The 21,753-nt window shown below is 42.2% G+C and overlaps 1 protein-coding gene across 2 annotated transcripts in view; it reads right to left on the reverse strand.

Moving 5' to 3' along the window:
* Positions 1 to 21,753, reverse strand: part of ANKS6 (ankyrin repeat and sterile alpha motif domain containing 6) — a 92,065-nt gene that overhangs the window by 58,736 nt on the left and 11,576 nt on the right. For both annotated transcript variants that reach the window (XM_045006746.1, XM_045006747.1), the window contains exons 4-11: positions 19,227 to 19,431; positions 18,294 to 18,400; positions 14,569 to 14,717; positions 10,068 to 10,278; positions 8,854 to 8,900; positions 6,993 to 7,196; positions 5,458 to 5,623; positions 944 to 1,116 (exon numbers count right to left, since the gene is read on the reverse strand). In XM_045006746.1, the coding sequence (XP_044862681.1) occupies positions 944 to 1,116; positions 5,458 to 5,623; positions 6,993 to 7,196; positions 8,854 to 8,900; positions 10,068 to 10,278; positions 14,569 to 14,717; positions 18,294 to 18,400; positions 19,227 to 19,431 (1,262 nt within the window). The remainder of the gene's footprint in view (positions 1 to 943; positions 1,117 to 5,457; positions 5,624 to 6,992; positions 7,197 to 8,853; positions 8,901 to 10,067; positions 10,279 to 14,568; positions 14,718 to 18,293; positions 18,401 to 19,226; positions 19,432 to 21,753) is intronic.

The following is a 21,753-nucleotide window of genomic DNA, read 5'->3' on the forward strand; positions in this document are numbered from 1 at the left end:
TTGAATTCCCTCTTTTCACCAAGGCCCCTGTTCAGTAAGGTATATCAGCAGTCCCACTGATGTGTTTAAATTTTGGTATGTGCTTAAGTAGCTTGCTGAATTGGGGCTCTGACTCGTGATAGTATTACAAAAGGTCATCAGAATTGTGTGCCACAATTAGCTGTTTATGAACCTTGAGCATTTTCCAAGTGCTTACAAATAAATTTCTTCATGAAGCTAAAGCTTAAAGTTATATCACTCTGCTTCCCTAGAAAAATGTTTGAGTTATCACCAGCTTTTCTCTCTGGCTCCAGTTCAGGAGAGCACTCACACATGTTCGTAAGTCTCACTGGCTTCAAAATTAAAGTTAAGCATATGCTTAAGTATTTTGCCAAATTGGAGCCTTAATTCTTGGAAAGGGCATATACTTCACTACAGCCGCATATCCCATCTTGTGTTACTGCCTTTGTTACAGAGAAAGGATGTCAACATTGCTATTTATTTCTTTTTAAATTTCCTGGAAAACAATGCCTCCTAACCCCCTTTCGTGCATATTCAAGTCTGATTGTGAAAACTTTAAAACTTAGTTCCAAAGAATTAGTTGCTCAGCAGAGTCAGATTCAGGTGGCTTTGCATGCTAAGCAGGCCCATGTCAGGCTGATCAGGTTATTTTCAGGACATCTATTAAAGTCTGGCCTGTGATTATTTATTTAAAATGAACCAAGCAGAAAATAAATAAAAACTTCCCTTTATTTTTGCCTGCCTTTGCACAGATTTGTTACTAAGGGAAAGTTTGGTGGAACTGACATGTTTCTACCAGTGTGTCAGACATTCACACATTTTAGCCCATTATATGTTGTGTAATTGTGTTGCCTACCACACACGACTAAGGCATGTTTAATTCACTGCTTTGTTAAGTGCTAGCTATTTTAGTAACAGGAAAACTTAAAACTCATATATATACCTTTGCAATATGTCCATTGCCAGCTATCTGAGTATACTGCTGCAATTCAGGAAGAGTGGATGAAGCAGCTGTGTGGATTGAGCTATATTGCTGGCTGGGTTTCTGTTCAGGTAAGCCTGCTGCTTTTTTCCTTTGAGCTGCAATTTGAGACAAAACACTATCTGCACTGCCACCTGAGGAGGAACCATAAATTAAAAAAAAAAAAAAAGTTAGGTCCAAACAAGAAACATATTAAATAAACTGATATAATTAAAAAAACAGATTAGTCCCTAGCCCATCTCCTCTGCCACCCTACACCATCCAAAAAACCTCAGTGCATGGACAAAAATCTCTCCACAGCAGTGCTGGCAGTCCTTTTAGGAGTTACTGTTTCTTCAGGGGGAAGAGTTAGGCTCCCAGGAAGACCTCATGTCTTTCTTGGATTGGCCTGTGGGGGGCAGGAAAGTAGAAGCAAACTAGCAAGAATGTGAAAATCCACTAAATCCCTGGTCTCAGTGCAAGAATTTCCCACTGCTGCTGGGAAGTGGGAGAGAGAGTTGCAGATACTTTGAAGGCAGCGTAGACTTGATAAATGAGTACAGATGTTCCTAAATTCTAATTTTGGCTCTGCTACTGATTCACTAAGTGGCCTTGGGCAATTAACTTCAACCTTCTGTCTCAGTTTCCCCATCTGTAAAATGAGGACAATAATACTTACCCACCACCTCATTTATCTATTAATCTCTGGTACAGTGCTTTGAATACATGAAGCACAATATAAATGGTAAGCATTATTACCTGAAACTGTTCACCTGTCCACATATTAATCTACTGGTCCCCAAATTCTATGATTCTATGAAATCCTGCAGTAGCCCTTAGCGTATCAGGTGTAGCAGAAGCAAAATATATGGGGAGGCAGCTACCACCTTTGGGAAGTATCAAGACAGTGGCAGTAGCCTGTTTTGCCACAGTGCAAATGAACAGACACCAGGAGAGGGAAAATACTTGAAAGGCTGACAAATGAGGGGAAAGATAAAGCCAGCAAAGACTATATAAAGCGCTGGAGACAGAAGGCTGAGAGCTGCTCTCCAGGCTTCCAGGAAAGCAGCAAAGAAAAGACTAAAAGGCTGGATGTGGGGAGGGGGGGTCAGCCTATGTGTATCCTTCCATTACTCTTTGTCTCCAGGTTTCGCTAGCTGTTTTGTAATTCCAGCAGGACAGGAGACGAGGGGGATGCCTGACAAATGAAATTTAACATTTTTCAATTATATTTATCCAAACTCAAACTTTTTTCTTATTATCATTTCACTGAACTCTAAAGGAGAACAGGATCCAGGTACTAATTCCCGGTTTATGTACTGCTAACAGAGATGGGTTTGCCCTCTGGACAAAGGGGGTCAAGCATTATAACTGTCTTTGAAAATGCTGCCTGGATTGAGGAGAGCAAGGCTGAAGTGTTTAGTGACACCTTAGTAGTCATGCTGGTCTTACTATTACTTGTAGTGCCAAAAGGTCCCAGTCAGAACTGGCGCATGCTGGGGTTGTGTTTCTCTCCAGTGTCAGGTGTGTGCCTGCTGCCTCATTTCCCCCACTGGAGACTGTCTTCTTGGATTAATACAATGATCTGGTTCTCTGGCCCAACAGTCAAAGTAAAAATTCTCTCCTTCCAAACACACAAAAATAGGTGTTTCAGGCTTCAGCAGTCCTTTCCCCCTCGTCGGCTATGTAGTCCTTCACCCTTGACACAGGGGACCTCCTTCTCCCCTTCTATCAAGAGCTGACAATAATCTCCATTGCAGGGATCAGTCAGACTTTGCAATAACTCAGGCTTAACAGTCCTTTTCCTCCTCAATGCAGGAGCTTGCACATGACCTTTCTAGGAGGTGTCTTGTGCCCTCCATTTACTACAGGCCCCTACACCATGAGCAGCAATCTGCTCCAAACCCAAGACTGCCGTTCTCTATTATCGTCCTGGGGACATCCCCTACAATGCCTGTCTCTGGCCAGTTCTTGCTCGGGTCTCTTCAGCCAAGCCTCTCACAGGTTTTGTCTCTGTCTCCTTCACAGGGAATCATGTCAGCCTTGATATATACACCAGATCCTGGAGAGTTTCCCTAATCAGCTGCTACTCTTCTTGAATCTCTCCCCCTACTGACAGCATGCAGTTCTTGATAGGATGCTTCTTCCTTTCCAGTGGGCTTGCTCACTCTCAGTTAATGCTCCCTGGACTTGAAGTCCCATGATTCAGCACGAAACTAGGCACTACTGAGAGATGGGCCTAAATTCTCCTTAAAGGACCAGCTTTCCCTGTAACAGGGTCTTACTGTGTGAGGGGCCCCAAGTAGACATAGGGTGAAATTCTGGATCTATGAAAGTGACAACATTTTCACTGGTTTTAACAGAACCAGAATTGAACCTGAAGAATTTCTTAATATGAAAAGAGACAAATGAAGTGAGGAGAAAAGAGATGCACGTAAGCAAAGTGATTGAGATGATGACAGAAACACGTTGTTAGCTGCAAGTATTTCCTCAAATCCTACTGAGGGGCACTGCCTGCAGGCAGGAAAATCGCTCAGATGTTTCTGATGAACCCACCAGGTCACTGGGCTTCTGAAACACATCCATGTTGTTTCTAACACTCTGCTGCTCCTGGTCTTCTCTTCCCCAAGGTGGGAGACCTTTTATAGGCCAGCCCCTTGGGGATCCTGCTGGTGGCCTCCAGGTAGGTATGTGGGGACCACTTTTGTGTTTGTGAGGAGGTGCATCCTATTAAATCAACTGAGCAAAGATCTACTGGAGTAGGGCTGCTAGACTCCCATCCATACATTAGTTTTCTGACTCAGCAGATTCGGTGCGGAGAGGTAGAGAATAGGGAGAAGCCCATCTAATTATCAGGTGATAATAAAATATAGGCAGGAGATGCTGCTGTCAGAAGAATTTGGGCAGTGGCAGTAACAATCCCGAGTTACAGAGGGTATCCAGTAGGGTTCTTTCTTCCCATGGTTGGGGGTTTACACTGTAAACTCTTTGGGGCAGTGACCATCTTTTAATTTGTGTGCACTACCAAGCTTAATGGGGTCCCAATCCTGATTGGGGCCTCTAGGCAGTACCCTAGTACAAATAATAAAATATATTTGGTAGATGAGGAGAAAACTCTAAACAGTCCCAAAATGTCCAGTGACCATCTGCTGTTGAATGCAAAAATCATAGCATCCCCCTAGTAAGACTAGGCTTTATCTGAACCAGCAACAGTTTATGAGGACCTGGGGTGGCCAGTGCTTGATGCAATGGAGAGGGATGATTCAGCTCTTTTCCACCATGAGCTGAAGTGGTTTCTGATCTATGTGTAGAATGAAAAGGGTGTTTCTATCCACCCTGGATCTGAAATCCCTAGCAATTCTAATTAAAGTACATTTATTCCCCTCTTGGTGAAAAACATCTTTTACATTCAAGATGAAAATACATGGAAAAAACTCCCAGTCTACAGCTGCAATAATATAACCCCATTGAACTGGAGAGGAAAATGGCAGACAAAAGGAGTATTAATTTTATGGATTTCAAGAGGAGAAAGCAGCATTGCAATCATCCAGTCTGACTTCCTGCATAACAGTGGCCAAAGAATTTCACCTAGTGAAACTTGCTAGTTAATGTAACTCTTTTTGAGATAATCAGTAAAGAATCCTCAGGTGGCTACAGACAGGTTCATGCCCTTGGGAAGACTGACAGGTGCCAGTAACCTCTGTTCTGTGTCAAAATATTACCAATATATTTCTTTATATTTAGAAAACGGTTTAATCTTTAGATTCTTTCCATTGATGTGTATCAAATACATTTCTCAGTGATATGATCTTTTGTTCTGTGTTTTGGGAACCTGTCACATGTTAAACTACTACATCAGGTTTTAAAGTCAAAATCTTTTCTGGCATGTTAAAAATACCACAATTGCTTTATGAAATATGTATGTGCCTCCACAGACTTAACCCATACTTACAAAATAAATATTTTTCAATTTCAGTATCTTACATTATCCAACATTATGCAATCATGCTATGAAAGTCTCTACCATAATATATGCAAAAATGGGATAAAGCAGACATGTATTTTTAATAGGTTTTATGCCTGGACTGTCTTCTTTTGGATAGGCATGGCATGAATGCTGGTGGTTTGATTTTTGTTTCTTTTAATTAAAACATCAGAGCTTTTCAACAAGAAAGAAGCGATACATGAAAAAAAGACTAAAATTCATGAAAGAAATATTAAGGTAGAAACATGTCCTTTAGGAGAGCATACCCACTCCTGCAATCTAAGCTGTATGGATGTACCCCAGTTAAAGTCACTGAGGTTCCTCAGACGCAGGGTCAGCTTCTGCTGTTCCAAATGCATGACTGGGCTCTTAGTCCCCTACTGTGACTGTCTGTGGTTCCTGTTCCAACAAAGTTAATGGCAGTTTTGCAAGCACTTGTGTAATTTCTACCTTACCTAGCTGAATCTGTCTTAATGATTTTTATATATGAAATTTTAAAAAATATATGCACCTGATCTATTATGGAGTTCTCCACCATGTCTGTTAATTCCAGCGATGTTGTTGGATCCACCAGAAGAGTGTGGGGAGTGGTTGAAGTTGCTTGAATTTGAGGGAGAAGCAGGTCTTCTTGCAAACGTTGGCAATTTGATGGGTCTAGTACCTTTGGTAACAGATGTCTAAAAGAGCAAGAAATATATACACCTTTTTTCATTTCTTTCTTCGGGCAGATAAAGCTTTAAACACAATTATACTTACCATAGACTTTCTCTGAGGATCAAAACAGATATCAGAAATGAATATGATTATTTTCTTGAACATTACAAAATACTAATTCAACAAGGAATAAAGTAATAATATAAAAATAGTCCTCTTCCTCTGATTTTTGTCATCAGTGTAACATGAGCAATACAGAGTCTCAAGATCAGTACATAAAATCACATGTAAAATGTATCTAATACAAAGTCCTGCTCTAGTTTCCCCCATCTTACAAAAACACCCTTGGGCTCACTACCTGCTTCTCTACCATCCCTTTGCCCCTCCACACTAACTAAACTACAACTACTGCTGTGTCTTCCTCTCTTCCGACTCCATTCTCAACCCTCTTTAATCCCACGTCAACCTTTTTTCATTCCACAGCAAGTGTTCTCACTAAAGGCTCTAATGATTTTCTGGCCAAATCCTAAAGCCTCAACTCATCCACATCCTCCTTGAACTCTTTTACATCAACATCCACTCCTTACTCCTTGAAATCCCATCTTCCAGTGGCTTTTGCAGTTATGTCCTCTTATGGTGGTTCTCCTACCTGTCTGATTGCTCCTTTAGTCTCTGGTTTGGTGGGTCCTTCTCCACTCCTCTAGCCCTTGAGTGAATGCCTCCCCGACTCCATACTTGGCCTTCTTCTCCTTTGCTCCCTCCACACATTATCCACTCATGCTGCTGTCATCTTTAGCATAACTGACTTATAGGTAACTGATTTGTTCTCTTTCTCCCCCCTTTCCTTCTTGAACTCACTTCCAACTCAAAGTACCCCTGCTCTGATACACCCAGCGGGCTTACTTTGAGGACTAAACCACCTCACTTGGAATCTATGATCACCTCAGCAACTTGTCACAAACCCATCTTAGTGCTGGAGCTTATTGTATTCAAGGAAAAGTGTGGCATGCAAGCTCTTACTCTACTCACGCTTCTCTTCTTAGGGAAGTATATTCTTCCTGAGTAGCTGAGTTTACAGGGACAAACCATTCTAAAGATATGGAAATTTTAAAAAACTCGCAATGGAAAATACATGATTCTACAAGATGTTCTCACAGTTACATGTTGCAAGAATCCAAGAGGACCATCAGTCTGAGGGACAGCTATCAAACCACTGTGTCTTATCAACCAAAATTTCCTGGAGGCAACAATATACAATATTTTGTTGAAGCAGCAAAGAATCCTGTGGCACCTTATAGACTAACAGATGTTTTGCAGCATGAGCTTTCGTGGGTGAATACCCACTTCTTCGGATGCAAGAAGTGCATTTTGTTGTACAATGCATTCACTTACTATGTCAGAGTTTGCACTGCTGTTAAAATCATGTTTGATCCCGCGCTGTGGCAAGGCAGTCCTCATCTGTTCAGTCTTGCCATCTTTGTTCATTCGTGTTCGGTCAGAATTCCACAGCTCAAAACTTGAAGGAGGTAAGAAAGGAGGAATAACTGCTTTCAGTTTATCACTAGGTAGCCTAGTAAATGGAGCAGCACTTCTTAACTGAGAAGAAAAAGAAATTACCTCTTTTTAGAAAGATTTATTTGACTCTATATGCATTTAAAATAGGAAATGAAGCTATGTAGAGAATGGAAGACTTTTAATATACATCGTCAGAATAAAAGGATGGTGGGGGAATAAGGGTAGTTTAAACAGGAAAAAGAACAATTTAATCAAGACATAAACATCTCTGAAGATATACAGTACAGAATAACAAACAGAAGCAATGCAAATGACCACTAAAGCTGTGATCATAAACCCTGTGTATGTAATATACTGAACTTGGCTCCCTTAAATGTTGCACGTTGCCTTGTTAAGTATAAATCTATTTAATTCCTTCCTTTGGGCCTAATCCTGGCTCCCAGTGAAGTCAACAGGAGTGTTAATTAGTTAATTAGTCACTTCCAAATGATAAACTGGAGAAGTGACAAGATAAAAACTCTGTGGGTTCCCAGATGAGAACCTGGGAAAGAACGAACAATTGCTTACTCTGTCCCTTTGGGTTCTCCTGGAAAAGAATAAGAAGAAAACCTGAAGTTCTTTTCTACCCCAGTTCCCTCAGTCAACAACACATTGTCCCTCATATCAAATAAATGATTCTCTAAGATCTAATGAAATCAACATGGGTATTTTGACCTTCTACAATTGCCAAGAAGAGGTTATCAACTGAAGATAATGCAGTCTCTAGGCTATAACAGAATCCGAAGCTGGAGTATAACCAGGGCCACCCAGAGGATTCAGGGGGCCTGAAGCAAAGCGGGGGAGCTGCAGAGCTTTTACTCACCCGGCGGCAGTCCGGGTCTTCAGCAGCATTTCGGCGGCGGGGAGCCCTTCAGTCACTCCGTGTCTTCAGCAGCACTGAAGGGCCCCCCGCCACCGAAGACCCGGAGTGAATGAAGGACCCCTCACCGCCAAAATGCCGCCTAAGAGCTGAACCGCTGCCGGGCCAGGGCTCGTGGGGCCCCTGCCGGACCCAGGGCAAATTGCCCCATTTGCCCCACCCCGGGCAGCCCTGAATATAACAAAGGAGAGGCAGAATCTATATTATACCTTCTTTGTAACTTTCTCCAAACAGTGAAGGTTTTGAGATAGGTTAAAAATAGCTGAAAATGCACGATGCCTTGTTCATCGTGAATTTTACTATAGCTTACCTTTTTATCTAACAGAACATATCCATTCATGTAAATGGTTGTGAAATAAGTCTGAGTTACATCCCCTACATTTCTTTGCCAAGATATCTCTCTTACTACATTCAAATTCTTCCTTAAAACACAATACTTCATGTGGCTTTTCAGCAATAAACCAACTAACCAAGTGATCTCTTTTTAAGTCATTATTGACCATAAGAAGTTCATCCATCAACCAATGGATGGTACTTGCTATAAAAGTCAATATTTACCAAGAGTTACCAATCCATACCATCTGCAACATTGCAGTTATTTCCTGTTCTCACTAAAGAGAAAAAATACAGCAGTTTGGATACAACTGTCCAGTGATCATCAGCAAATGCTATTTCTTTTACTAATGGGGATACTGTATCATTTGTATGAAAATTTGAGTGAACTGTGCTGCCTGTCTAATTTGGATTGTAAATATGATTGAGTGGGAGTTGCATGATGTTCTATTCAGTGTTAAGCACATTGACAGCACTGTAACATACCATGGTTGTCAATAATTCATCATCCTTTCCTGCTCTTGTGCATACACCTGAAAAACACATAAAGGATATTTAAAAACTCCAAATGCTTATTCCCAAGGATAACTTTGACAAATGTATTGTATGCCACAACAGTTTCACTCAGTAAATACAATGGCATAAATTTATCCCTCATGCAACTTCACTGACTTCCCTGGCAACGTACCCAAGATGAATTTGGGCCACAGTTGTTTTTATATTTTACATCATAAACTGCAGGGTTCAAACCCACTAACCCCGCTTTTTGTTCTATGACTAACAGGGGTGTTAACAGGCCAATTCACCTTAAATATTCCCTTAGAATATGTGCTAACTACTTATGCTAAACCCAATGGCTCTCAACCTTTACAGATGACTGTACCCCTTTCAGGAGTCTGATTTGCCTTGCGTACCACCCCCAAGTTTCACCTCACTTAAAAACCAGTTCCTTACAAAAATCAGACATAAAAATACAAAAATGTCATAGCACACTATTACTGAAAAATTGCTGACTTTCTCATTTTACCATATAATTATAAAATAAATCAACTGTAATATAAATATTGTACTGACATTTCAATGTATAGTATATAGAGTATATTGTCTGTATGAAATTTTAGTCTGTACTGCCTTCACTAGTGTTTTTTACGTACCCTGTTGTAAAACTAGGCAAATATCTAGATGAGTTGATGTACCCCTGGGAAGACCTCTGCATGCCCCCAGACGTACATGTACCCCTGGCTGAGAACCACTGTGCTAAATTATCTGTTCGATCTTGTAGTTAGTTGTGGCACTCTTAGTACCTTTCTCAGACCTGAAGAAGAGCTCTGTGTAGCTCAAAAGCTTGTCTCTCTCACCAACGGAAGTTGATCCAATAAAAAATATTACCTCACCCATCTTCTTTCTCTAATATGAATCTATTGCCCATTTCAAGGGTATTTTCTAGCACACAATAATGGCATACATGATATTAAGCAGCTTCCTTCCTGGGTGATGCTAAATTTATTGTTCAGCAGCAATCACTAACCAAAAAAAGTGCAAGTCTCATAAAATAACTCTCTGTGCAGTCTCTTTCCATATACTGCATACTTATTACATGTTTTCATCTGTAGCAAATGCATTACATTAAATATGGTATCACGTAAACTACCAGATGATAAAACACTTCCCATAGATCATATAAGCGGTTCTAACTTTACCACTAGCTTTGATATTTGTGGTCCAAGCTGTTGCAGCCTCACAATTTCCAGAGTTGTTCACATCAGGCTGTGAAGTGGCTTTTATTGTGGAATTCAGAGATGATTCGGGCTCATCAGTAAAAGGCACAGACTGACTGGTGGAAAATCCATGACGTAATGTTTGGGTCAACTTCAGCTTGCGGAATCTATTGGACATCCTGTTCCACCATGACTAGGGGGATAAGAAGACAGGACAACTTTGTTCTAACATATAAGTAAAATAAAAGTTACATTAATTCAGTTTCGCACAAAGCTATAATTCTGGCAAGGAGTTTTAGTGATATACTACAAGAGTTGACAGAGCAGTTTACCAATGTCACCCGATACCCTACACCAGGGGTTCCCAAATTGTAGTATGCATACCCTTGGGGATACGCAAGACATCGCTGGAGGGTACACAGGAGAAATTGTGTAATGCAGGATTTTATCTATTATTTTATTTATTGCATTTTCATAATAGGTTACTCAGATGAAGCTTTAAAACTCCATTTGTTATACAAAATATGGTAGTTAATTTACTTCAAGATGTACCAACGAGAACACAGATACACAGAGACGTTGATGTACAGAGCCTTCACCTCTAATCACTGTATAGTGCGGGTTCAGCTGCCCAGCAACTGTCCAGTCTGAGCTCAGAACTTAGTCAGGGGTTTTGTTTTTGGCTGTATCTGTAGCACTATATTTGTATGTAACAGTGAAATATGGATAGATGAGATGATGGATGATGAGAAAGGTAGGGTTACATGGGCAGCTGGTAGATCTGGAAGGGGTTACACAATAAGAAAAGTTTGGGAACCTCTGCCCTAGACTGAATTGCAGCTATATGTACAAATATAGGTAGATATAAATAATATAGATGTATAAAAAATTACAGGTTTGTCTGTGTTACTATAAATCAAATGTTCATGTTTTTTTTAAATTAGTAAATAGTAAAACTAATTTATCGTATTATAATATAATGTATATAAAGCTACACTGAAGTAGAATACATCTATATGAATTAATAAATGAATGAATTTTCAAGCTCCATTTTAAAATCTCTCCCGGTCTCCCCCCACATTTTTTCTATCACAGGAAATTCATTGTCAAATTGTGAATTTGAAGGGATGAGATTTACCTCTTGTCAATTTTTGCATCTAGTAAACAGTTTTCCATATTTTTTTCCACTATAATCACGTTGTCTGTGAAAGCAAAGCATGTGCATTTATTCAGAGATTCTAGGACTGGAAGGGACTTCGAGAGGTCATCGAGTCCAGTTCCCTGTCCTCATTCACGTACTTTGGGTGGGAAGTTTTAAAACTACAGTGCTAAGTATTTAATCTTCCAATCAACTCACAACTTCATACTCTAACGTCATGCTCTCCAGTATCAAGATCTAGCACATCTTACTGTCATAACATCAATATGTGTGTAAAGTTATTCTATTTTAACAATACACAGATCGCTGTGAAGGTTTTGCATCATAGCACAAGGCTGATGAAACTGGGATGCGTATTGCCCATTTTAAAAAAAATGTACTGCTTGAGCAAAGGAACTTATTATGGTAGACAGGGTCATCTCTAAGGGGGTGCGGAGGTGGAAGTCACGGATTCGCTTCTTCGGGGACTGACCTCGCCGGCCAATCACACTGGCTCGCAGGGCCTCCCAAAGTGCAGGGCTTGGAGCAGCCGCCCCAATTCGCCCTACCCAAGAGACGGCTCTGATTATATTTTAATACTTTTCCTACCAACATCCATATACTTTTATTGGTGCTTGCAAAAGGATTGAAAGGATGGAGCTTCCAGGCAAACCCTACAGGGTTTCTTGTAGTAAGATGGGGACCTAATGAACAGGATATGACAGTTCAGGATATGACACTGGGGAAGCGGTGATGCCTAGCTTTCTGACTACTGTGGATCCTGCAGATGTGGGCAGTTTTAGCCTGGTCACTGTTACAAGGACAATGAGAGGAGGTACTGGGTCACAGTACATCACTTGATGGTAAGTGAATAATTTTATGTTCGTAAGGTATATTACACAGTAGCATAATGAGCAATATTGTGCAGGTATTAACATCTTCCAAAGGCCTTGGGATAACTGAACAGTTTGGAATTAAATTGGTGGGATGACTCCTCTGTGAGTATCAACAGTGTACCATCTCCATATTAGCCAGGCTGTTTCAGGTACAGCTTTGACTCACATCAACACTATCACTATACTACACCAGTGCAGTCCATCTGCCCTCTGTCTACCTTCTCTGCTGTTCCAGTACAGCTACCTGAAGTTCTCAAAACCCAGAAGAGAAGTCAAACTCCCATAATTCTCTGGGGGTAAATCCCGTTAATCTCCTGGTGCCAGCACCATTTCCTGTCCTTTTTCTCAAAAATGGAAGCCAGGATGAAAGCTCTGTTCTCATTCCTTGCTCAGCAAGGTCCCTGAAAGTGAGTGGCAAGATGGCAGTGGTGGTTGTTCTGAGAGTAACTTGGCAAGAAAGAGACAAGACCAGCAATTCAGAGCATTCATGTAACAGCAGGTAAGCAGTGGTGGTTGGGGTATGAGGAGATGGTCTTATATGCTATTTGCAGATCTTCTGTAGATGGCATGCCACTTCTGGGTTTGGCGCACAACCACAGGCTGGTGGGGCAGTATTGTTCTTGAAACCTGGGCTAAACTGCAGCGGCTATGTAACTTCAGGATAAAGTGTCTGCTCTGTAGTGAAGTACTACAGTACCAGATCACAAGTATGAGAGCTCCCCTTATTCTGCAAAAAAAATGGGAATTGCTCTGTGAAAGACAGCTATTCTGGATAATTACCAATCAGCTGAGTCTCTTTTGGGGGATGAAATATGCAATGAGTGCCGTAGTGGTGAAGGTCTGGCAGGAAAATAGTACATTACAGCAGCATGTGATCCAGACGGCCACTGCACCAGATACTGAGGTAGTTAAATAATTGTGCTTCCCAAATTTTGCAGGAGCCATTTGATGGAATCCAGCCTACAAAACTTAGCATTCGTCAATACATTTAACAATAGAAAGCTGCATATCTGATGCAGAAGGCCCTTCACCCTGAGGTTCCTTCTTTTACCAACCCAGCTTAGCTGCCTCCTCTGCAACCATATTGGGATCCTGGGTCCCACTCAAAGAGCTCCTAGTTATACTCTTCATCTTCGAGTGTCTACTCTGATCCCTGCATGGAATGCAAACATGAGTGCACAGACTCCTTTATATAACAGAGCTGAGATCTCCACTCTTGATGGAGCTGCAGCTACCACCTGCGTTCTTCCTCTCCCTGCCCCCCCGGAGCCTAGCAGGGCGCCTGGAAGGAACAAAGAGAGGGAGGAGCTAGAAGCTGAGGGTCTGTAAGGAATGCAGTGTTCAGCCCTATCCTGCTGCTGGAGGAGTGGAGCTGGTAGCAATATTCCTCCTACAGCAGCTTCAGCTGTCTGGCACATGGACAACTTGTCTCTAAAACTAACTTTAGTGCTATAGTGCCAGCCCAGCTCCTCTAACAGCTTCCCCCAGCTGGTGATTCACCTGCAGTTCCAGGCAGAGGGAATACAGCACTGGAGGGAGGATAGGAATCACAACTCTAACCCCTGGGACTGTTATGGGGGGGGACAGTATGGTGGGGCTGTCTGAATGCTCCCATCACCTTACCCTTGATGCAGCAGGTGAGACCACAGAAAGAGGATGAAATGTAGATCTGACACCACTCTCAGAGAGGAACTCCACTAATGCTCCCTTTTTTTCAGGGCAGGGACTCCTTTCCTCACGAGCTCTGAGCTCTGGAGCCAAATAGCTGGCCCAACACTGACACTTAGAGCAGTTCCCTCTATTGCAGAGCATGGAGCAGTGCTCTGGTGCTCCCTACTGTTACACCTCTGCCCTGTCCCAGCCTCCTCCTCTGGCAGAGGGGATGGGCAGAGCTGGAGCTGCAAACTCTGCAGCGAAGGGAACTGATTTTATTGTCAACATAAGAGCAGCCCACATCCCCCTCTTCCGCTCACAATACTAATTAAACTCCATATCCCATTCACTTTGAATGCTGTGGAAAAATTCTAACTTGGCTGTAGATGTAACCTAACCAATTTTAGGCCAATACAACGTTTTCCAGAATGAGAACTAAAATCAGGATTAAAATGGAAACTCAGTTATAACCTTAACTACACAGTGACTTTTCCCACTCTGGAATAAGTTTCTTTGTAAGGGTCCTTATATCAACTGTCCTCGAAAATTAAAGAAACAGTTCCATCCCATCTCCTTACCACCACTCCAGCAGCCAAAAAGTCTACCACAGTCCACATCTTAGAAAATCAGAGAGGACTAATGCATACTTGGCTTGCAGAAAGCAAATATGTTAGTTATGTCCTAGGTCTAAAACACTTCCGTGTGGTGACTTTCCACACTTCATACCTTAGAGTAAATTGTACATGTTATTTATGCAGAAATCATCAAAGAGAGAGTACATATGAAATTTGTTTACCTTTAATCCTCCTTTGTCATCTGGCAACATCGGGGTATTTAAAGATTGCCTACTTCTAGAACAGGGTAAAGATGATTTGTTGTTCTGCTTACCCTTGTCTTTGTCTACTTGCATGCAGGCTGATGCTAGTTGACGTACCAGTTCTGTGTCTGGAGAAAACAAAATTAGTTTTTGTTTTGTTTTACTTGTAAATGTCCCTTCATCTCAAATATATGACCAGGATTGATGTGCTGAAGCTTCTCCTATGCATCCTATGAGAGTGTAAGGCAACAGCACCAGACACATACGTCTAAAGTTCTGGTGCCAAGGGCTCCCTGTTTTGCCCTCCCTCTCTATTCTTCTCCAGGTGAAACTTCCATAACGTTCAGATACAAAGATGGATTGACCACAAATACTGAATGGTGGCCCTGCGCTCAGTGAGCTGCTGACTTACACAGTGGTACTTATGCCACCAAACCTACAGAAGCACTATCAGTGCTTGATTCACTAGAACAAGACTACAGAGTATTGAACAGCAAAAAGAGAGCTCCGCTCAGTCAGAATCAAGAGCACTTTAACAAATGAACCTGACAGTTGCCTGACGGGGGCTAATAAAAACATGAAGAAGCTACTTTCTCTCACCTGAGACAGAAGAAGAGAGCAGAGAGAAAGGATATTCTTTTCTCTTTCCTTGAGCATAGGCTGGAAATAGGAAGTTTGAAGACTAATTCCAGAGGGAAGAGCAATTCTCAGATTAAACAACAAACAGACTGAAAAAAAGTGGAAGAAAGAAAGGAGGGAAAAAAACAGAAAAAAGAGGGAGAGGAAAGAAAGAATGAATATAAGGGTGAAGATGGGAAGGCAAAATGAGGGAAAGAAAGAGAGACTCCTGAAGAGAAAAAATGCTGAAGAGTGAAACAGAATCAAAAAAAGTATCTGGGAGACAAAAAAAATGACAATAATGAATCTAGAGAAAAAATAATTTGCACATTTTAAAAGCCATTAAACGCTGTGTAAAAATTAATCTATAGGCAAACAAGATAGTGAAAATGATGGAGAATACACCAAGACACAAAGCAGAAAAAAAACAAAGTGGAGCGAATGAAAGGGGAAAGACAGAAGAGAACAAACCACAAGGGAGACATACATTAGCAAAGTAATGTTTTATACTGGCAATAAGTGTTCTAAAAACAAAGTGTGGGACCTTGACAGCACTGAAGACAACAGAAGTTTTAGTATTAACTTCACTGGGGTCAGGATTCCCCCCAAAGTTTTTAATGAAATACACAAGGGTTAGAGATGGGATTTGCAATGTTACTATGTTATCTATGTTACTGTGTGGCCAGCTGTTTCAAAGAGCCATATGTCAAAGCGCACTGTGGACCTCTTGTGCACTGTAGCAGTGTCCATATGGGATGTTACTGCACAGCAAACTAGTGCACTGTAGACTCACACTTTGGCTTGCCAAGCAGTAATGTGGCACAAAGACAAGATCCAAGGGCATTAGGAACACCTAAGGGAGCTAGGACTTCCAATGGGACTGGTTTTGCTAACTTAGGCGCTTTTGGAGATCTCATCCCAGATGATTTTACATGCTGCAGTGGAAGGGGACAGGATGATCTAAGGGGAGATGGACTAGTGGAAGACTTGACAGTGGCTGGGAGGGATACTTGTGTGTCCAGAGCTAGTAAGCACAAGGAGTGGAATAACATGACTTGTTAAGGGGAAAAGGACATTTTGTATTTGGAACTAAATGTGTGTGTCTTTGCAGTGCTGATGCTGGAAAGAAGTTCGGTAAAACTTTATTTCCAGCAGAACCAGAAGAGACTTTCCAAAGGAAAGAACTGGCCTACACGGTAGCCTGACTGGGTAGAAAACCGGAAACCTTCATCAGCTCTGCAAGTTGACATTCACCACAAGAAAAAAACACTTCAGCAGATTTTTTTTCCCCTAAAATTTCCCACTATTGCTGCCCTGGGTGCAGCTCCACTAGTGAGAGCTCCAATCCAGATAAGGTGCAGGTACTTGTCAGTGATTAAAGAACGGACAGCCCTCAGTCCCTTGTGTACACAGAGCTCCCACAAGTGATGCTGCAATAGTGGGAAACTTTAGAGAACACAGCTGAAAAAGGAGTCTCTGTTGTGATGCCCTGAACTGAAAAGATCATGGAGTGGGAAGTGCTCTACCTAGCTGACTGGGATCTGTGAGCTTGAGGGTTTAACTGCCTGCAGATCACCCAGCCTTCTGCTGCAGTCCTCCTCTCAGCTCCCTGCCCACACTGTATCAGCACGAGTGCCAAGGACCTGTCAAAGCAGTAGGGTTTCTGAATTAGTTTTCTTTCTCTACATTTTTGCCTGTGACACTGCAACATGTCACAGGCAGACATGTACTGTCAATAACCCACAGTATAGCTTGGAACACTGTCCAATCAAGATGTCAGTACACCTCTACAGGGCCGCCCAGGGGCGGGGCAAGTGGGGCAATTTGCCCCAGGCCCCACAGGGGCCCCGCAAGTCGCTCCAGGTTTTCAGCGGCACTTTGGCGGCGGGCCCTTCACTCGCTCCGGGTCCTCTGCGGTGGGTCCTTCAGTGCAGCAGAAGACTCGGAGCAAGTGAAGTTCCCACCACTGAAGCGCCGCCCGGTGAGTACAAGCGCCACTAGCGGCAGGAAAAAAAAAAACTCTGCGATTGGCAGCACTTAGGCTGCTCTACCGCCGCCGCTTCATTCTTCGGCTGCATTCGGCAGCAGGTCCTTCCCTCCAAGAGGGACCCACTGCTGAATTGCCACCGAAGACCCGGCTGCCCCAGGCCGCCTGAATCCTCTGGGCGCCCCTGCACCTCTAATGATTACCAGTCAACACTAGATAGTCAACTGGTGATACCAGAACTAAGAACTATTTAGTGTTCAGTTTTTTTCCACCTTCCTTGTTTTTTTGTTGTTGTTTTTTTAAAAGAGGTCCTCTGCCTGTTCGCTCGTTCTCTCTCTTGGATGGAGTGAAGGAAATACAGAGACAGCAAAGATTAATTCCATCAGAAACAGCATTCTTTGGCTTCAGAAAAGCCAGTTCAGATACAGGTAAGAATAATAGAAAAGTGCCAAATAATGTAAGCTAAAATCATTTATTTGACAGCCTAAACATTAAAAACATTTTACCAAAGCCCCATTTAAGGTGTTTTTCCTTTCTTTCTAGGATGTTTTTCAATAAAAAAAAATGCTAGACTCCTGAACTGTGACTTTTACTCCATCTTACAGAGCTAAAAAAGAGATTTGCCCAGGAGTTCACCACTTTCCAGATGATGGCACACACTCTTTCCTTTCTCTTTACTGTTGGTTACTAAGACATCTGTGCAAATGGAAGCTTTCACTTTCATAATTATTCTATATTTTTACTCTATATTTTTAGAGATGTCACAGGAGTATCTTTGGGCCATCATAATTCACCATCACTGAAAAGACACTGGTGACACAAACATTACATTTTGACACCAGACTTGAAAAATCAGGCAGCAGGAATAAACAGATTCTAAAAGGACAAGCTATAACCCATAAATGTCTGTACACTTCTATCTGACCATTTAATCCAATAAGCATACTGTTTCCAGAAAATAATCTCTCTCTGTCACATGGAATTTATGGGAGATTATTTTCTACAATTCAAATGTATTTTCTAAATTAGAAGAGATGTTTTCCTTGTTGCATGTGCTGTCATTGCAAGCATTTCCTTTGGGCTCTGTGACATAACATACCTGGATCATTCAGTAGCATTATCAGGTCAAAGGCTGTGTATCCATTTTTTGCACGTAGATTGACATCAGCTCCTCGATTCAACAAATACTTAACAACTTCTTTATTTCTTTAAGGGAAAAAAAATTGGTCACATATGTGAAAGAGTGCTAATGTTCCATCTCTTCCCTCTTATGCCACGCTCTTTTTCCCGAATTAGAATTTGTCCAGATATTGTCTATAGACAACCTAGGTGGCTCTCAATTCTGTGGGACTGGCACCAGCAAGGAACCCTCTAACATAGAAAGTGAGGCGTCACTTCTGATGGGGGGGAAAACAGTGGAACCCTCATATCAAAATCTTTGCAACCAATTAGAATGATCCTGGCTAACTGCAGAACCAGTTTGGCACTTAGGGTCTCCAGCACTGAAGTCCCCAGATCTGCCATTCAGTTCTTGGACCCATAGTCTCAATGTTTCTTCTTCTGCTGTTTCTTCATAAGAGAGTTCTGGGCTCCCAAAGAACTTTCCTCCTCTTATTCTCCTTGGAGTGAGGAGTGGTTGATGGAACTAGAGACTGAGGCTTCTGAACCAGTGCTACTCTGCACTGGCAGGGTTCCACTTGGTACCAGCTTGGTACCCTAGGTCTCCAAGCCACTTACTGGAGATAAGACCTGCTAGAGAAACCTGAGGGTCCCAATACCAAAACTGAAGCTTCTTTTGAAGCTAGCACCGAGGAAAATCACATCAACAATACCACAAGTTTCAGCATCTAAGAGAGGCCTGGTGTTTCTCACCAGCATAGGACTTATTGTTCCTTGGCATTAACATATAGAATTTTTAGTTAGCTTGCCTTCTGCTATTCTGAGCCAATATCTAATTGATTACTTTTGTGTCCATATCTAGGAAGTAGAATAAACCCTCTCCTACCACTAATCAAGGGGAAAAATCACTTACCCATGGTATGTGGCCTGCATTAGGGCTGTCCAGCCATGAACGTTATCTTGTTTGTCAATGTCAGCATTTCTCTCAACAAGCAGCTGTACAAGATCCAACTGTCCAGTTACAGCTGCAATCATCAGCGGAGAAGCACCATCACCATTAATAATATTAACTTGATTTGGGTCTTCATCCACAATCTCTTTAACCAACTGAAAATTTCCTATGAAGAAAGTCACAAAACATAATAATGCTGTATATTAGGAATAGACAATTTCTCAGCCTCTAAATTAATATATATATTGATTTGCTAACACTGACAAAATATTCTTACTTAAAAAGAAAAATAAACAAAATATATATCACCTTTAAAATGTATTGTACTATGAAAACTAAATGAAATAGCAACATCAACAGAAATATTATTACTTCACATACACTATAGCTCCATCTACATTAGAAAACTTTACTATTTCAGGTTTAAATGTTACAGCTAAGAATTTGTAATGCTATTTGTTCCTTCAACTGATCAGCGTATCTGTCCTGTTTTGCATAAATAGGCGGAGTGTATCCACACAAAGTGCTCCCTCCAGTCTTTTCCTGTGCACCACAGCACTATCCCATAATTCCAAGGATAAATCCCTAGAGCAGGTGTATAAAATGCGTACATTAAATATTATGGAGACATTGGTACGGACTCTGTAGTTAAGGTTTCACTTTGATTTGCACTTAAAACAGACCTAAAATCCCGTTTCACTTTCATGACTGAACGTGGTGTCGAAAATTTACCACGAAGGAGCCTGTTAGCCACTGGGGCCTTGTTACTTTTACTGTACTCTAGCATCTTAACAGATTTGAGAGGACTCTAAACCCTGGTCTACACTATGAGGTTAGGTCGAATTTAGCCATGTTAGGTCGATTTTATAAGCAATGCATCTACACAACCAACCCCGTTCTGTCGACCTAAAGGGCTCTTAAAATCGACTGCTGTACTCCTCCCCGGCAAGGAGAGTAGCACTAAAATTGACTTTGCTGGGTCAAATTTGGGGTAATGCAGATGCAATTTGATATCATTGGCCTCCGAGAGCTATCCCAGAGTGCTCCAATGTGACCGCTCTGAACAGCACTTTCAACTCCGATGCACTAAGCAGGTACACAGGAAAAGCCCTGGGAAATTTTGAATTCATTTCCTGTTTGGTCAGCGTGGCAAGGTCAGCAGCACAGGTGACCATGAAGTCCCCCCAGAATCACAAACGACTCCAGCATGGACTGAACGGGAGACACTGGATCTGATTGCTGTATGGGGAGAAGAATCTGTGCAGGCCGAACTCCGATCAAAAAGAAGAAATGCTAATATATATGCCAAAATCACACAGGGCATGGTGGAGAGAGGGTACAACAGGGACACACAGCAGTGCTGCGTGAAAGTTAAGGAGCTCAGGCAAGCCTACCAAAAGACAAAGGAGGCAAATGGTAGCCCTGGTCAGATCCCCATACATGCCGCTTCTATGATCAGCTGCATGGCATTCTAGGGGGGACACCCTACCACTACCGTCCATGTACACCTGCAAGGCGGGAGTCTCACGCAACAGGGAGGATTTTGTGGATGAGGAAGAGAATTCGCAGCAGGCAAGCAGAGAATCCATTCTCCCCGCAGCCAGGACGTCTTCATCACCATGGAGCCAATACCCTCCCAAGGTGGGTTTCCAGACCCTGAAGCCAGAGAAGGCACCTCTGGTGAGTGCACATTTGTAACTACTCTACAGGGGATAAAAGCAATTGTGTTTAATGTTTGATTTGCCCTGAAGAATTGGGATGCATTCACAGACAGTACAGCTACTGGAAAAGTCTATTAACGTGTCTGAGGATGGAGCAGGAATCCTTCAGGGACATCTCCATGAAGCTCTCCTGGAGGTACTCCAAAAGCCTTTGCAGAAGGTTTCTGGGGAGGCCTGCCTTATTTCGTCCTCCATGATAGGACACTTTACCACGCCAAGCCAGTAGCAAGTAGTCTGGAATCATTGCAGCACAAAGCATGGCAGTGAATGGTCCTGGGTTTTGGTCGCATTCAAGCAACATTCTGTCTATATCTTTCTGTGTTAACCTCAGGAGACTGGTATCATTCATGGTCACCTGGTTGAAATAAGGGAATTTTTGTAAGGGAACAGTAAAAGTACCCCGTTCATGCTGGGCTGTTTGAACTTGGCTAAAAGGGTTCATCCCAGAGAATAGCTACGCGGTGGAGTTGGGGGGAGGGGCGTCCTGCACATCCACACGAAAACCGCAGCCCCTCCTTTTAAATGGCAAACCCAACCGGCATTGCTTGCTCTGGGAAAGGAAGGTGCTGCAGTTTAAAACCATTCCCACATGTTATGAAGGCGGAAGAAGCCAACCCCGTGTACCCTTTGGCTTACCATGGCTGCCTGGAAACTGAATTCTGTTGCCCAGCCGTGTGTGATGTGTCACAAAACCAGCAGGCGCTCAATATAAAAGGCAAAATGTGACTTGTACCTAAAGCACACGTGCTGTCTGCTGTGAATTGCTT

The sequence above is a fragment of the Mauremys mutica genome, chromosome 2 (genome assembly GCF_020497125.1).
Source record: "Mauremys mutica isolate MM-2020 ecotype Southern chromosome 2, ASM2049712v1, whole genome shotgun sequence".
Lineage (NCBI taxonomy): Eukaryota > Metazoa > Chordata > Testudines > Geoemydidae > Mauremys > Mauremys mutica.